Consider the following 17,822-nt stretch of genomic DNA (forward strand, 5'->3'; position numbering starts at 1 on the left):
ATCACGAAGATGTCACCCCCACTAGTGCGAAGGTCCAGCATCTGGCTGGTCGCCTTACGACCCTTAGTCAGTTCCTCGCCAAATCCGCTGAGCATAAACTCCTGTTTTTCAAAACGCTAAGGGGCTCCAAACCTTTCAAATGGACTCTGGAGTGCTAAGTCGCATTTGAGGCCCTCAAGGCCCACCTTTCCTACCTCAAGACGCTCGTAATACCCCTTCTCAGTGAAGGGCTCCTCCTGTACTTATCCGCATCTGCCTCCGCTAAAGTGCTACACTAATACGGAAGGAGGAGATTCAAGGTAGTTCTGCATAAAAGGTTGTATACTATGTGTCAGAGGCCCTAGCTGGGGCCATGACACGCTACACCAAGCTTGAGAAGATAAAATATGCCCTCCTAGTGGCCTCGCGCAAGCTCTGATACTACGTCCTCGCCCACAACATCATTGTACCAACCTCATACCCACATGGCGAAATGTTTCGTAATCAGGAGGTGATTGGGCGCATTGGCAACTGGGCTATGGAGCTAGCCCCCTTTGTGGTAAAATTTGTGGCTCATACGGCAATCAAGTTGCAGGTCTTGACTAACTTTATTGCCAAATGGACTCTAGCACCCATTGGACCCTCATGACCCCTCCCCAAGATGTATGGATACTATACACCAGCGGAGCATATGTTTCTTCTAGTGCGAGGGATGGTGCGGTCCTCATCTTCCCCATAGGACAGCGAGCCGAGTTTATCACCCGCTTGGAGTTCAAGACAACCAACAACATCGCTAATACGAAGCTATCCTCTTGGACCGCCGGAAGGCCCAGGCCTTAGGGGACGCTAGGCTCATCGTCAATACCAACTCTCAGGTCATTGCTGGCCATGTTGACAAGAGTTTCCAAGTTCAGCATCCGGATATGGCGAGATACCTCGAAGCCATTCGCAAGGTCGAAGGGTCCTTCTGTAGCATATCAGTATGGAGCATATTGCAGATGGATAACGACCAAGCCATTCACAAGGGCGTTAGCTTGGTCGTTATCCATTCGCAAGGTCGAAGGGTCCTTCTGTAGCATATCAGTATGGAGCATATTGGCATCGAAGGGTCCTGCTGGGAGTAGAGACATGCCATCGGGAGCCTTCTTTGAGGTCCTCCACTAGATGACGGTTACGCCAGACAAAACGGCCGTCGCCATCCTCCCCATTGGACCCCTGGATTGGAGGGCCCCCCTCTTTTCCTTCCTAAGAGGGATAGAGGAGCCAGACGACCCCATCGTGCTCCATCGTATCGTACCAGGGGCTACCTCCTGGTTGACGGTGCCCTTTATAAAGCAAGGATCTATGCTCCCCTCCTCCGTTGTGTCACCAAGTAGGAGGGGGCCGACCTCCTTCGGTAAATTCATGAACGACTCTGCGACAATCATCTGGCACCCCACACCCTGGCCAATAAAGCACTTCACCAGGGGCTCTACTGGTCCACGGTCATATCCGATGCAGAGGAACTCGTTCGCACCTACTAGGGATGCCAATGGATGGGGCACCGGAGCCACCGGCCACTGGCTCCCCTACAGTCGATCACTCCCGTTTGGACCCTAACACATTGGGGAATGGATCTCATCAGACCATTCTCTCGTACCAAGGGAAACCTTCGGTATGCCGTGGTGGCCTTGGAGTACTTCTACAAATGGGTTGAGGTTGAGCCCCTCACGAAAATCACATCAAAGAATGTCCAGAAGTTCTTCTGAAAAAACATAATCTGCCACTTTGGCGTTCCGCGACAACTCACAGTCGATAACGGAACACAATTCAACTCTGAACTGTTAAGAGAATTCTGCGCCGAACTTAGCATCGAATTGTGCTTTGCTACCGTCCGTCATCCACAGTCCAATGGGGCCTTCGAGCGTGCCAATGACAACATTCTCTCAGGCCTAAATCAACGCCTTGTCAGCCTAGCTAAAGGCCTATGTTGAAGAGCTACCAAAAGTTTTGTGATCCCTCCGTACCATAGTCACACGACCCACAGGGTTCACCCCCATCCGCCTCCTATACGGTGACAAAGCTTTGACTTCAACTGAGATCAAAGGACGCTCACTCCGGGTACAACTACCGCAGATTGCTAGAGAAAGAGAGCTCTCCCTTGACCTTGCTAAAGGCATGCAGTTCCATGCCATCTGGAATCTCAACCACTACATTACCGAAACCAAGGCCTGGTATAATTCCAAGGTCATGCCACGAAACTTCAAACCTAGGGACCTAGTGCGTCGACGCGCCCTGGCTCCTGGAAAACTACGCAACAAATGGGAAGGCCCGTACCTAGTCCTCGAGTCCAACAAGCCTAGCTCCTACCATCTGGCAGGTACAGAAGGCACCCCTCTACAGCACATTTGGAACACGGAAACCCTCCACAAGTATTATGTGTAGGAGTCCTCTGCACTACCCCCTCTTGGCAACCAGCCGCGGGAGAGTCCGGAGGCCCCCGGGCTCAGGCCTCCCAGAAGGGCACAATCCATATAAGGTACGCCCTATCGCTCACCTCTCTAATTTAGCATTGCAGTTCACTTTGAACCTTTACACGATTTACTAATAGCTTTAAGTTGATGCATGCTAAGAATAGTCGTATGAGCTAGGATTATATCTACAACAATTAAGCTATTCACTCATAATAGTACATACAAAACCAATCTAGAGTTTTGTTCTTCGTCAAAATCCTTCAGCATCTTGATGGCCTAGCCTCCGTGCCAGAGAGGTATGGACCCTCCAACATCTTGAAGGGCTTGCCTCCATGCCAGATAGGTATGGACCCTCCGACATCTTGAAGGCCTAGCCATCGTGCCGCAGAGGTATGGACCCTTTGGTATCGCATTAAACCTCCAACCTATGGATGTTTACCTTGGATCACACCCAGCGCAACTAAGCAACCCTAAAGAATCGCACCCTCGGGCCACTAACGGCCGCAGAATGCTAGGGGGGCCGAGAAAGGGGAGACAAAAGAAGCGTCGATGTGACCAAGATTAAAAGGAAAAGAGTGAAGTCAACATGGCACAAGCTTATTCATACTTGACATATACAAACATTGCTCTCAGCTAGCTATCATACATTGAATCAGGCCTAACAAACGTGCTAGCCTAATACGCCTCCCCGGAGTACTACAGGATGTGGAAGGCACTAGATCGCCACGCCTCCCCGAGGTACCGCATGATGTGGAGGATCAACTCCTATAGCGGTGCACGGAGTGGTGATGTAGATACCCCCGGTGCAAAGACCTTTCGCCGAACATAGAATCCCCCCAAGCCCGGGAAGCGGAAGGTTCCACCTAGAAAGGGTACGTGTCAAAGGCCAAAAAATCTAGCTCTTCCTCTGACAACGCCTCCACCATCCCTGTAGCCTCTGTGTCCTCCGCCTTGAATTCATCCATAATGGCATCAAGGATTTTCAAGGGCACCTTTTCGTCAGGACCTTGTGAAAGAACAAGACATCGAGAGATGTGTGGGCCAGTGGCCTCCCAAGCTGTCCACCAATCATCCTTCTCAACAAATCACACCTCCGATGTAGGGGCAGAAGCGAAAGCAGTGAGGTCCTCTGGTTCTTCCTTAACCAAGATATCAGTGGCCACCTCTGAATCCACGTGCCCTTGGGAATCGCAGGGCAGAACGAATTGATCCTGCCGCCGCCTCCAAAAAGGTTAGGTGGCCTCGGATGCTCGGGACGCACTAGACCCCTTCCCAGAGGTGGCATCCCGAGCACGGGTAAGGCCCCATCTATCCTCGGGTTGCCACACATGTAGGCGCAAATCCTACGCAAGTTAGCCACATGGCACACACATTCCAAAGCAACACAAAACATGCAGGAGGTAGACATCTCTCCATTTGGTGAACGAAGTCAAAATACATGAAGTAGAAGACTCTAACCCCCTACATACTAAGACTCCAACCCCCACATGAAGAGAAGAAGAACAAAAAATAGCCTACTTAGAGCTACACCTCCGGTGGTGGAGCTTGTGAACCATCGTCTATGCGTGGAGGCTATTCCTGTGGAGCAATAGTCGGATGAGAAGGATGTTCAGATGATGGTAGTGCGTCTAAGAGATCCTGGTGGGGAGCCTGAACTCCTGTAGAGGAACCCGAGCTGGGAGCCCCTTCGGTGCTCGGCTTCACCCGAGCTGCCATGAATCGTAGCATCACAACGCGGCCATGCCTCACCCATACACCATGGCGAAAGATGTCCAAGGCCACACAAATCCCCACTGAAGGCACCTTGGGCTAGAAGTCCTCAACCACAAAGTCTGGAATAGGCTGCACTAACGTTTCAAGTTGACGTACCCCCGCTTGGTGCATCAACGCCATCTAGAGCACCGAGGCCACACGTGCGCTAGACTTCGTGTAGACCTCAGCAGAAGTGGTTGTAACCTCTACGGTAGACTGGAGCCAATGGAGCGTCTGTCCCAACACATCTTCACATGTGGGTATTGGTGGATCCTCAGCTCTGAGTCCGCTCAGAGCACTATGAGTTGTTTGGGCTACCTCTGATTCGTGCTCGGTGAGCCCTTGGCTGCTCCATGCACAGAACCTCCTCCACTGCCTGGGCCTTCTTCAGCTCTCACTGAACCTCAAACACCATAATCCTGAGGTCCCTGGCATTACCTTCTGCAGCCAGGCAACCCTCGACGACCCAGACGATGGACTCCTCCACAACCTAGCAAGCTCTGGTGGCTTGTTGCCTCCGCACACTCCAGTTGTGCTGTCTCTTCCTACCGAAGGCCCTCCTCACACTCCTGCCATGCCACATCATCCTGCAGATAGCCCTCCACAGACTCCGCTCGCTTCTCAGCCTCCTTCAAGGAGCGATGGAGCTTTGCCACTTCTTCTCAGGTCACGTCGTAGACCACAGTGAGCCTGGAGCTGTGCACATCCTAGCACCCTTGTCAAGAGCAATCGCTACGGAGTGCAACATAGGAGAGGTAAGGTGAGGTGCCAAAAACAAGGGCCTAGAACCTTCGATTAAAACACCTACCTGCCAAGCCACCACCTCCAAACACACCTCCACTTCCTCCGGAGGACTCCGAGCCATTAACAGCTCGATCTCTCCACTCCAAAGAAGACACAAGGCCGAGGCGAAAGCCTTCAACACATCCGGGTGAAGCGCGAAGTCTTCCAGGGTCAAAGCCTCCAAGCCGAAGCTACCCTTAGCAAGTGTTGAGGCCGTCGTCGCTAACAGTCTGGCCCCCCAGCATCGGCCACCAAAACTAGGTCTAGAACCAACGCGATGTCCCGTGGTGGGGACACTGTCACATCTAGAATGGTTGTCAAGATCACGTCCGGAGGGGTCGACATTCCCCACATAGGCTCATGACTTTAGGGGCAGGGGCCAAGGATGTATCCACTTCCATGCCTCCTAAGAAACACCAGGAAAATCACGGAGGTCATGGTTCCTTGTGCATCGCCATGATAGAATAAAAATCCATGGGATGAGATTTTTATTCTATCGTCAGAGAGGTTGGCGAACCCCCACGCTACACGGAAGTCCAAAGAGGCTCCACCGCCTTCCCCGCCGGTTTGGCCATGGGTGGAAGGGTCTGAAGGAGCCGAGCCCTTTCCATGGTCACCCCCTCCGGGTTGGGTTTCGACCTCGATCGGGAAAACTACAGTTCTAGCGCTCCTGGCCCACCTCTGACACTTCGTTCCCTCCAACAATGCCTCAGACAGCTCAGCCACCAAGCTAGCCTGTGAACCTTTGGAGGCAGGCAGGGGCTGAGCCCAGAGAGAGCTCACAAGAATTACAGAGGCCGCTGCACCAAAAACCACGCGCCCTCACTTCCGGGTGACCTTGGGCTCCGTCAGGCCCGGCCACGCTGGAGCCACCACCCCAAGGTGGAGGCAGATGCGGTTGTACCACTCCTAGCTCCTGACCAGATCCATACGTTAGTCCCGCTTTGCTACAATTGGCGGGCCCAAGAACTGCTCCACGATTTCGACCGCTTGCTCCAGCGGGAGGCAATTCTCTGAAAGAAAATGGTGTTCACATATGTGGATTCCAAACTAGACAACAAAGAGGACTCACCAGAACTGATGATGGGCCCGGAGTACACATTCGGTTCATCTTCCTCACTTTGTTCGAAGACATGATTCCAGTCTGCCTGAAGGAGTCGGACACGCAACATCGTGAACTTCTCTGTGAGATCGCGCATACTCATCCTCCGGGCCACCTTCTGGAGAAGCACTAACCTCAAAGAAAACTGTGTGTTAGAGATATCCACCATTGGGGTCCAAACGTACTCAATAGCCTGGTTCGTAGAGCAGAAGGGGGATCCGAAACCAACACCATAGTAAAACCACTACTCTGGTCATCCGGTGTACCACCAGTTGTTGATGGCCTTCGCCGAAAATGCATCGTTGTGCTCCGGCTGTAGCTGGAAGTTCACGCAATCGAAGCTGAGGGCCTTTTTCTCCCCATCCTCCATCCATATCTTCGGTTGGCAACTCGCTTCATGGATGAGGGCAAAAAGGTCCGCTCTCCCTTTGCATCCCTCCGCCCACATGATCTACTTGAAGATGGTCAGGTGGGCAATGGCATTGGTCGATGGATGCGGGAGCTTCACGTAGAAGTAGTGAAGCACCCCTTCGAGGAGCAACATAGCTGGAAGGCCAAGGCCCGTGTTGAAAAAGGCTTCGAACACCACGGTCTTGTTGCCCAGATACTCCATAACCACTTCACCCCACAGGGCCCGAGCAGTGGATCTAGAGGGGATCTTTTCCACTGTGACCATCCGATCGAGCTCAATCTCGATGAGGATGGATTCCCCCAACACGATGGTTTGCCAAAGATTCTTTTGGTTAGCGTGGTGGAGAATCACTCCCGGCGGCAGCCCAGGCAACGATGGAGGAATCAACGCTGCTTGAATGGCCACCCCCCACGCACATCAACGGCCCCGCCCAACGACGACATGTCAGCTCCACCTTGAGCACTAGAACTGGCCATGAGGGTCCCTATGAGGCGGTGAAAAGCGTTGGCTGGCGGTGAAAGATGGGAGTGCTATGGCTGGCAAAGCGGGTGGGCTGAAGCATATATAGATGGGAGCAGAGGTGCAGATCAAGGCTACCACTTAACCGAGACCCTCTACTTATAAAGCTAAGGGAGGAGTTATTTCCTCCTAGGGAAACACACACGCCATGAGGCCACGGTCATGGGGGAGCGAACCCCCCACACGACCCTCCAACAACGAGGCATCACATGTTCCACTACCACTTCGCAAGGCGTAACCACACCACTAACCGCAGGTCACATTTAATGCCCCCTCTCACAGGTGTCATCGGATGGTCAGTTCAAACCAATTGGACTGGACTTTCCAAAACAATTGAAGCAATACAAAGGACCATAGGCCATCGGCTACGGAGTTATGAACCGTCGGAGGCCCTGCTCCAAAATAACCATAGGGTCGACCGCTCCGCTAACCACTCTCGCGAGGGGCTACTGTTAGGGGTCATCATTAAGGACCCCAACACCCTAGCCCCGCCAGCCTACGCCTGTGGACCACGGGTCCTCGGAGGCTTTGAGGATCTCTGGGCTTCGAGACTCTCTCGAGCCCCAGCCTCCCGAAGCCTTAGTCCTTCGAAGCCTAGGCAGGCTCCTCGAAGCACGGGTGGGGGGGGGGAGGAGTCATTAGCCAGAGGGGGTCCGTCAGCCGTCCTCCACCTGCAAGGAAGTGACTGATATTTAATACCGATGCAAGTGGAGGCCGTTCTGACATCCTAGTGCAAATGGGAGTCGGACTGACACCTTGGACTGTGTGGCACCATAATAGGCGACCAGCTGAGTACCACACTCTTAGGGCCACTTGTACAATTGTATTGCCATAGTAGATAATATCTTCTAATTAGGGGTAAATGTATCCTACCTAGACCTATGTTGTGTGATTTGACCGGCCATAGGTCCTTGTGATTTAGTGATAGATTGTATCGCTATCTCTGTAAGAGCATGCTTGCACATTTACACCCTAAACGATACTATAAATACAAACTCATGGTCATTAGGCCAGAGGATGAATTTTTTTCTATCAATACATTATTAGTTCTTCTTTCTCTCCACTTTTTCTTCAAGCTTGAGTCTTCTCTCTAGAAGAGACTCTCGTCACACTTTGTTCGGGGACGACATCTTTTATTCCGCCAGCAGTATATGCTTGAGCTTAGCAGCTTGTTCAGTGCATGGCTAATTAGTGATCTGTGTGTCCTTGTCTGCCTGTTTGGTACTGCTACTCTGGCTATCCATGGAATGGTAGACATGTAAGGATCTGAATGATTCTATCCTGGATGGATGAGTGTCAGCTTGCTCTTGCTGTGTCCAGTTTGTTCTTCTGTATTTGGGCTATGCAACCTTGTGATTTTTTTTTTTACTAAGGATCTATTTGTTTGGGCTTCTAATTCTGCCTTCTTTGAAAAGTTGTGTTTTTGGTTTTTCTGAAAAACTGTTTTTGGATTTTACAATAATTTTGTGGCTTCTCAGCACACTACTTTAAAAAAAGTTACTCTCAACTAGCTTCTCAGCTTCTAGTTCATTTCCTTAAAAGCAAGTTTCTGACGTCTTCAGAAGCCACTTTTCATCAAACCCGTTTGTTTGGATTTCTGGCTTCTGGGCTTCTGACAGAAGCAGTAGACAGAAGCAGCCTGAAACAATTAGTCCCTAATTTGGTTTTTGTTCTGGGTTTTGCGATGTCCTCACTCCTCTGTCGTTGGCTAACATTTAATTCTCTCTAAATGAAAAATAGATCTTATGAGAAATATCAAATGTGTACTTGCTGGAAACAAAAGGGATAGCTAGTGCTGCCTCAGGTATTTAGGGCCTGTTTGTTTGAGCTTCTGCTTTTGAGCTTTTCTGAAAAGCTGTGTTTTTGGCTTGTCTGAAAAGTTGCTTTTGGAAATAGCCTGTTAGCTTCTACAATAAATTTTTGGCTTCTCAGCACATAGCTTCTCAGAAAAGCATATCTCAGCGAGCTTCTCAACTTTAGTTTATTTTTCTCAGAAGCAGATTTCTGGAGAAGCCAGAAGTCACTTCTCCAGAACCCCGTTTGTTCTGGCTTCTGACTTCTGACTTCTGCCAGTAGCAGAAGCAGAACCAGAAGTAGAAAACAAACAGGGCCTTACACTCTTCATCATAAGGAATTTTAAGCAGTTCAGGCTTCGGAGTGCTGAGGCATCAAGACAAGGAGGTGAAGTTGCTCTGAATTGGAGAGGCTCTCCTCTGCCTCCTGCAATCTGCATGCCTCTCTGCACCTTTAGCATGCTGACCTGACCCCACCCCGCCCCCAGGAGGGGAAGAGAGACGCCCGCTACGGACACCGAGGCAGCCGGAAAACCCATGCATGATCCATTCACCCAGGGAGATTTGGCAGCGACCTCTTGGTTCCTTGCTCCAGAGGTGTCCATGGAGACGCATGTGTGCAGGCCCATCCCGACAGTGCTGGAGGGGAAGGCAGCACATGCCGTGGAGCGATGCTTCTTCGTCCATGACCTGTTGTCGTCTGCTCCATTGGGTTGAATGTTGTGTAGTCTCTATGAACCAACTGTTTATGTGCTGATTAAATGACTATGTGTATCTTAGTTATATAGAGATCAAATATAAACTATTATATGAGTATGGTTGTATCAGTTTGATGTAACGATAAGAGTTAATAAAGTTATCTTTTTCAATTCAGATTCTCCATGAACGAAGGTAATTTTTGTCAAGTAGACTGAAAGTTTTATGAGCAGTGTAACTGCTCTGTTGATCGTTGCAAGCTCCAGCCTAGAATGTACCATATAGCTTTTCTGAAGCATGGTAGATTAGGGATTGTACTGCACCTATCTGTATGTGAAAATCAGAACAGTAGTGCTCATGTGAGGAGAGCACCTCATTTGCATCTCATCTGAGATTCTCATTTGTACATTTTCCTCCAGTTACACTCGATCGATGAGCTGTCTGCTGAAATATTCAGAGGGGAGCACCTCATCTGCAATTTTCAGATCCTAACATCTTTCTTAGAGCCGGTCTCAGGCATTAGATTTCTTGATCTGATGGTAATATACTAGACTAGAGTAACCTATCCAGAATTATTCTTAATTTCTTACCATGGATCCAAACCCCAAAGTCTTCATCATGCAACCACATGAGAGGTACCACTAGTTTAGTCCTGAACCTTCTTTATCTGCACTGGTCTACCTGCATGCATCATTATATACCTTTGAGGACCAGATGCAAAATGGTCTCCTCCAAACTAGTCCTTTCTTCACAACAAAGCCATGGTCCACACAGCCTCAGTCACCTTTCTTTCCAACATGCAGCCTCACACTGTCAGTCTCAGTTGATCTTTCTACAGGAGCTTTTTTTCCCCAAGGACAAATGGTGGACCATGCAAGATGCAATGGATGCATGTTCTTCCTCCTCTCCTCCAAAGTCCGAAGCATGCATGTTTAAATTTTTAAGGTGTTTGGTTAGAGGGCTATCTCTGGATGGGAGATAGCCATCTAATTTTTTAGTGTTTGGTTAGAGGCAATCTCGATAGGATGACTATCTAGAAAGAATATTCTTTTCAGATACTGGATGAACCTATTCATCAAAAACTGTTGGATGTAGTTATCCATGTTCTGTATAAGTTTTATCCCTGCTGATGTGATATATTCTACTTAGTTAGAGTAAATACATTTTTTTGTTAGCATGCTTTAAATAATATTATTTTCTAAACCGTTTATCTAATCTGCAATTCAATTGAAAGTGAGTCCCATAAAATTTTAACTAACCCCAACTAAGTTCTATTCGTCTAACTAAATAAGAAATTAGATCGCCTAATAATTCAACAAAATATGAATGATCATATCCTATCCAACATTATCCTCTAACCAAATGCACCCACATTGGCATAGCCTGTAATGTGACTTTACAAGTGTGTACTGCCTTGAGAGATGCCATCAGTTGACGACAGCATCATGATCATCACATAGGATGTCTGCAATGTGAAGGGGATGGATAAACATAAATGCAGGTTCAAGTTTGGTAGATAGGGTCATTGCAAACTTGGATGTGTCATGAGACTAAATCGGATATAATTCATTGCAAACAGAGGAGAAAAATAAAAAAAATGAACAAAGTAACCTGAAACTAAATCGGATATAATTCAGGCGTAATTAATTCGCTCGATATATCATGAGAGATACAAACACATAGATACATACATACACACACACACAGTGACACGGGATCATGTCGTGTCCATGGAACAAGTTCTGCATAATCTTTAATCTCTCTATGCATACATGTTTCCTCAAGAAATTAAACCACGCATGCAATTAAGTAATTAATAGTGTCGATCAATGCTTGGGTGGGCACTGGTAGCACTTGGTGAAGAGCCCGAAGGTGTTGACCTGCCGGACGAAGTTGACGGTGCTGGCCCAGCCGCCGAACCCGAAGCCGACGACGAGCACCCACGCCACCACGAAGCAGTTCACGGCGTACATGCCCGGCCACCCGCCGAACCCGCGCGGCGGCCGCTCCACCGCGTTCTCCCGGGACGCCGCGGGTGCGAAGGTGGCCATGTGCGCGAGCGCCGGGATGATGTAGACGGTGAAGCTGACCAGCAGGGACCCCACGGTGGAGTTGATGGGGCCGAAGAAGGGGAAGACGATGGCGAGGAACCAGATGGGCACCACGATGGGGAGCCGCGCCGCGGCGCGGAGGGCGACGCTCTTGGTCTCGTGCACGCCGATGAGCTTCTCCCACACGAAGTAGAGCGGGGTGCACGCGAACCCGAAGGTGATGAACTGGTGGATGAGCATGAGGATGACGGCGGCGTCGCGGAAGGCGGAGCGCGGGAGGAGGGAGAAGGCGTTGGAGTGGTCGAGGAGCATGTCACCGAAGGCCCAGTACACGGCGGAGGCCGACGGCAGCGTCAGCGTCAGCACGTACAGCGTCGCCGCCAGGTAGATGAGCTTGAACTTCTGCGGCTTCCACATCGCGTGCATGATCTCCCTGCAGCATGCAGCAACAGTTCAGTTCGTGCAACCGCATCAGCCATATATAGATCACAAATTAAGTCACTCATGCATGCAACTCATCTGCCTGAACTTCAGAAGTGATCGATCTGAGATTATGAAGAGATGCATGCATGCATCCGTGAGAGCAAACAATTCTGTGAATTGAAGCTAGGCTGGCTTACACTGTGACAGCATGGCCTCCAAAGGTGTAGAGGATGTTGGTGGCCCCAGTGAAGTAGAGCACCATCTTGCTTGGCCCCGAGTGAGTCACTCCCTCCACCTATAATTTCGGTCCATGATGATCATGCATCATCAAACTTAAGCAATCATATGTTCAATTCATCGAAAAGCCTAAGCTATTAGTGAAAGGCGATATGATGGGGCAATCGACCCAATCATAGTATGGACTCACCTGGCCGTGAGTGATGGCGGCGATGGTGAGATACCATGCGGTGAAGGTGGTCATGAGGAGGCCGAGGAAGGACCAGATCCGGTAGTTGTGGAAGGAGGGGATGAACACCGTGGTGGCGCAGCAGGCGCCGAAGATGTACGTCCACGTCCGCTTGTCGTGCTTGTCGTTGATGTAGTAGATGTTACTGCTCGAGATCTCATCAGTGCACAGGCACTTCAAATCGTGAGTTCGTGACCTTCGTGGGGCCGGGATCGATCATCGATGGATCTTGAATGGATGTATATGAAATTACCTTGCACATGCGATGAGCTGGATGACGGAGCCGAAGAGGAGGAAAGTGCAGTTGAAGAAAAGGCTGATGTTCCTCCAGTGCTTCCCCAGTAGGCCATCAAGAACTTCAAACCACTGCTCCAGAATGCAGCAGCATCGATCAAAGAATTAATCAAGATCAATTTTTTTCCTGTGAGTACTTCATGTGATACTGAAGGGGGGAAACTATAGCAAAAGTAATATAATGTACCTGGATGACATGGTTCCTGAAGTCGACCTTCTCGCGCTCCTTCCTGGTGCGGTACTCGACGTAGAGGACGCTGATGAGGTACGCTGTCCAGCTCCCCAACAGGCCGTACAAGAGTTGGAACAGCACCCCGGACACCATCCCCAGCTGTGAGAAGGAGTAGGGCAGCGTCAGCAGCACCTGCGCTACCTAATCACAACCAGTTCATCTAAAAGCTTAAGCTGTGTTGGCGAAAAAACAACACTCTCTCTGTAGGCACGCATTACATATGTGGAGGCTTAGGCTGCACCTGGTTGGAGGCGCAGCTGAACCAGGCGTCGTAGACGGAGCCGCCGTGCCAGAAGAGCCTTGACAGGGCCTTGCCCCTAGACGACGCGGTGCCGGCGCCGGCGCCGGCGTCGGCGTCGGCGTCGCCGCCTTCCCTCTCCATCTCCATGTAGTTCCCGGCCACGATCGTCTCCACCTTCTCCGACGCCATCCTCTCTCTCTCTCCCTTAACTTCCTGATCTCTCTTCCTCCTCCCTTCTCGTTGCTATGACACGACCGCTTATACTATATAGCTAGGCTCAACCAAGCTGGCGAATCATAGAGAAAGGAAAAAAAATTATGCGGCACTGTAATGTACAATGTACAGTGATGGGTGCGTGCAGTGCATGGATGGGGCAGCACACGAGCGGCCTGGCCCATGCAGCTGCATGCTGACATGCAACTTGTCATCTTTCTTTCCTATTTATTTCTCTCTTTTTTTATATATATATGAGAGATCTAGCACATATAGATGGTGATTGTTCATGGCTGTAGAAAGCTACGATAGTAGCTTGGGAGGGATATCCATGCGTACAACTTTTAGAAGCCGTGCATGCATGGATGTATATATAGTGTGCTATTCATTTTGGGGGAGAGATGGCTAGATGCTAGGACGATGAGATGGAGATATGGGCAAATGTATCAAACAAAATGCACAATAAAAAAAATCCTGACTTGGATTGTGATCTTTGATTCGGTAACCGGACGTGATTGGACCTTAGCTAGTGGCCCATGCAAAGTTGGCGCATGCATGCACGCATGACATGTCCTTATAACAGAGAAATGCATTTTTCTTTTTCGAAAGGAACAATGAAATGCATTTCTTATTTGCAATGGTCAGGTAAGATATATAGGACTGTAATAAGGTGAAATAATATGGTAATAAAGCAATTGTTGATAAGGAAAAATTTGTTTAGCCTGCACAATAATGATGTGATCAATTATCATGTAATATTAAAAATACTCTTTGTAGGCTTAAGTTAAGCCCCTGTTAATTTTTCAAAAAAAAGTAATAATTTATATGAAGAGAATTATTAACAACGGAGCTATCACTACCACATAAATACCATTCATTGCCCTCCATCACTACTGGTTCATGTCAATAATCGACACTAATATTACTACTATCAGTTCTTGATATGAACCGACACTGAAAATGTTATGAACCCATAGTAGTAGTGGAGGAAGTATTACTACCGGTTTTGTTATAAACCGGCAGTGATAATAGTAGATATCTTGTTTTTGGAAGTTCATAATTTTTTCATATGGAGTTTGATGCAGACAAACTTTATATAAAAATTGTAGTTCTCTATGAGATCTACAACTTTGTAGTAAAGAACATTTTCATTTGAATCCATTTATATACCCAAATAATTATTCAAAGATTTATGCAGAAAAAATCAAAAGAATAAATTACCCCATAGCTATTAACTAAAACTGTAAGGTAAGATGGTAAGAAAGCTTCACGGGAGTGGTGAGGTCACGGGAGTGACTCCCACAAATTGTGTGCGCGCATAATTTTCTATATTCATGGGTTTAACTACCACAAAAACAGTGAGAGATTCATCACAAAAGCAAAGCCGTGAGGAGTTCGTCGAGTGAAAAAATGATTTTTTTGGGATCCCAAAAACATCAAACTTGAGACCGACTATAACTACCGGTTTGTAACACAAACCAACAATGATAATTGTATTACTGCCGGTTCTAAAACCGGTAATGATGCTAATTTGGAACCAGCAGTGATAATATTTTCTGTAGTAGTGTGTTGATCTAAGTAGCATGCATCAACTATCTTTTAGACATGAAGAGGTTTTGTTCTTGCTGTATTAGTTCTATTATATGTGGAGCTTTCTGCAGATATTTGCCGTACGAGAGCAGCGGCTCAGAGAGCAGTAGCACAACTAATTAGTTGTCACACGCGCGTACAATAATAATGTGGAGCACCATCACCCACCCCTGGAGCAATCATGCATGCTTATGAAAACTGAATGGAATAAAGGGAACGAAATCAAAAGGAAATTAGGAGAGCAGGACAGCCTACAAGATGATACTGTCCATGCGTCCTTGGATTTGCATTGCTAGCTTGCCTTCACGTCAGCCGGTCGTGTGTAAAATGGATCTAACTAAAGATCATTCAAATTAAGCATAAGTTAAATAAGCATCGCTAAAAAGATAAACAAAATGTTAGATATAGGTTATGATGAACAAATTAAATATCATGACCAAGAAGTTAACAGCGATTGTTTTGCAGGGTCCATGCATTAAAAATAATAATTTTGTTTCACAATTTGGGTCACGAATTAGGTCATTTATTGTGTTGTTTATGATTAACACATGGAAATACTTCTTTTTATTTGCCATATCCTGGAATAATTGTCACTCTGTGAACTGTGATACATGAAAATATAAAGCACATAAAGGGATACGACAGATAGAGAGAACAACACAAGAGGAATATACACAGAAATTAAAATATCTTAGGAAAATAAAAAAGGTAATGTGCGGTGACATAAAGGTACATTACTTAAAAAGAGTGTTCTCAAGATATGATTAAGAGGGCTCTACATGGAATCAAGGAGGTAGGCCCTAGCAAACCTTTTCTCTTAATTTCTTTACCTGAGATCCATCTAAAAGTGATTGCAATTAATTAATATGAATCATATTTGCTCTTTAGCCGAACATTAACTAATTAAGATAATTCTTGAGCCAGATATTTAAATATCAGACGAAGGTATCCTCGAAATCCCAATGAAATTTTACAGCCAGGTTACATGAATTTTGATAAAGGTAAAAGGAATTTGGAAAAAATAATCCAAATTTATTTGAATTGTCATTAATTAAATAGATACAACAAAATGGTCATGTGGACTGGGTATTCAAAAATGTGTATGATATGTGAAAATTAAGAAAACAAGACAAGCTAGTGGGCACCAATTAAGAAGTTGGTAGGTCTAGTTGATGATCTTGTTGATCATATTAATTAGGGACAAAGAAAAATCAAATCCCTTTGATGTAACATCGGTTGCAAGAATTAATCACACCACACAGATTTGATACATAAATTTGTATTTTCCCTTTTTTCTAAAGAGTTTGGTAATTTTCCAGATGAGTATGTCGCAGAGTGATGTGACAAAACTATCCCAAAAAGTCCCCAATAAGAAGTTGGACCGAAAAAATGAAGTTATAACTCGTTGAGGGTGAGAACCCAACTAATGTCTGGATTTAGACACTTCATGAAGATCAGCCAAAGTAACTTTATGAGTTCCATAAACCAACTAACGAATAATTTGAATGAGCAATCAAAATGGGTTGAATTGCTCCTCCACCATTCCAAAGATCACTCAAATCGGAAAATACGTGTCACCGACAGGTGGCCCTAGAAACCTCACTTGTCAGCCTCGCAGGCGGAGATATATATATTCTCCAACTTGTGTGCATCTTTGCAATGGTACCAAAAGTAATATAGAATGCTTTCCAGTTTCCATCTACCACGGTAGTTGGTTCCACATATGTGCGTATGTCATGCACATAAACTATCGATGATTCGGTCTTCGACGGTGTGCTGCTCAATGCTCATAACGTGTGCATGTATGCAATCTGGAGCTTCAAGATATCTTCGATCTTACTTGGTAGCTTCTAGTTTCGATCTTACAGAGTATTAGCTGTGGGCTAGCACTTAACAAATCAAGCCACTTTTTTAATAATGAAATTAAGCCTCTTTTGATTCACAAAGGTGGTACCTTAGCGCCAGCCTTCTCTCTCATCATGGCCGAGCGATGGCCTATCTTTTCTTCATGCATGGACCTAACTTTCTGCATCTTTTTTCGAATCGGGACCATGCACACATATCTGTCGTCCCAGTTTCTATGTCTTTCCGACCATGTACCTTAAGGGACGTTCATATAGATCAACTGTAAGCTAGACGTGTGTGGGTTTCCTTTCAGTTTTCTCATGATGAGAGAGAGAGAGAGAGAGAGAGAGAGTCTAGGAGCTGGCAATGACATGCTTGTTGCATGGGCGTGCAGAAAGCGCTGCTGCACCTTCGTGGGAGACTCGGAGGTGCATGCATGTGTAATAGTAATACTCCTAGTAGAGTCGAAGAGATCTCCGTCGGCATGCACGAGATCGATCGATCTTCGATGGCCACTCGCCAATCTCCTCGAAATGAGGATATTCGATTGCAGCGCAGAATGCACGCATGCGAACGTGTGGGACATTGGTCGTGATTGTGCGGTCGGTTGCGCGCATCTTGATACTTGCTGCACATGCTACGTTGCTAGCGATTGATCAGCTAAATGCAATTCATTTGAGCAGGACTACAGTTCAACTCTAGCTAGCATTAATTCGTGCGGCTTGTACTACCTCTACAGTCTTATTAATTTACTCTCTAGATATTAATAGACACGATCTCTAATACATAATTTGGACCATGCACACACGGGTAGGAGAGCATGTCCGCACAGCCTCTGCAAACCCTTGGTGCTCCCTTAAATCATGCTCAATGGATTCCTTTCGTGACTCAAAATCTCTTCGCGAAGAGATTTTTGTTCCTTCAGCATTTCAACGGTTTCACAAAGAGATTCTCAGGGTCATTTACTTTACGAATTTA

General features: G+C 47.3%; 1 protein-coding gene across 1 annotated transcript; it reads right to left on the reverse strand.

Annotated features, from left to right (window-relative positions):
* Positions 1–11,133: 11,133 nt before the first annotated feature.
* LOC133886854 (auxin transporter-like protein 3) lies at positions 11,134–13,477 on the reverse strand. Its single transcript, XM_062326743.1, has 6 exons — positions 13,197–13,477; positions 12,911–13,096; positions 12,683–12,795; positions 12,391–12,574; positions 12,161–12,258; positions 11,134–11,973 (listed from the first exon to the last, which is right to left on the reverse strand). Exons 1-6 carry the CDS (start codon positions 13,383–13,385, stop codon positions 11,316–11,318), a joined length of 1,428 nt encoding a protein of 475 aa, XP_062182727.1. The 5' UTR covers positions 13,386–13,477; the 3' UTR covers positions 11,134–11,315.
* Between the last annotated feature and the right edge of the window lie 4,345 nt (positions 13,478–17,822).

This window comes from Phragmites australis, chromosome 12 (genome assembly GCF_958298935.1).
Source record: "Phragmites australis chromosome 12, lpPhrAust1.1, whole genome shotgun sequence".
Lineage (NCBI taxonomy): Eukaryota > Viridiplantae > Streptophyta > Magnoliopsida > Poales > Poaceae > Phragmites > Phragmites australis.

Coding starts and splice junctions, on each gene's coding strand:
- LOC133886854 (XM_062326743.1), bottom strand. CDS start 13,385: ATGGCGTCGGAGAAGGTGGAGACGATCGTGGCCGGGAACTACATGGAG. Junction 12,575..12,682: donor CAGCTCATCGCATGTGCAAG/GTAATTTCATAT, acceptor GATCTCGAGCAG/TAACATCTACTACATCAACG. Junction 12,259..12,390: donor CCGCCATCACTCACGGCCAG/GTGAGTCCATAC, acceptor CCGAAATTATAG/GTGGAGGGAGTGACTCACTC.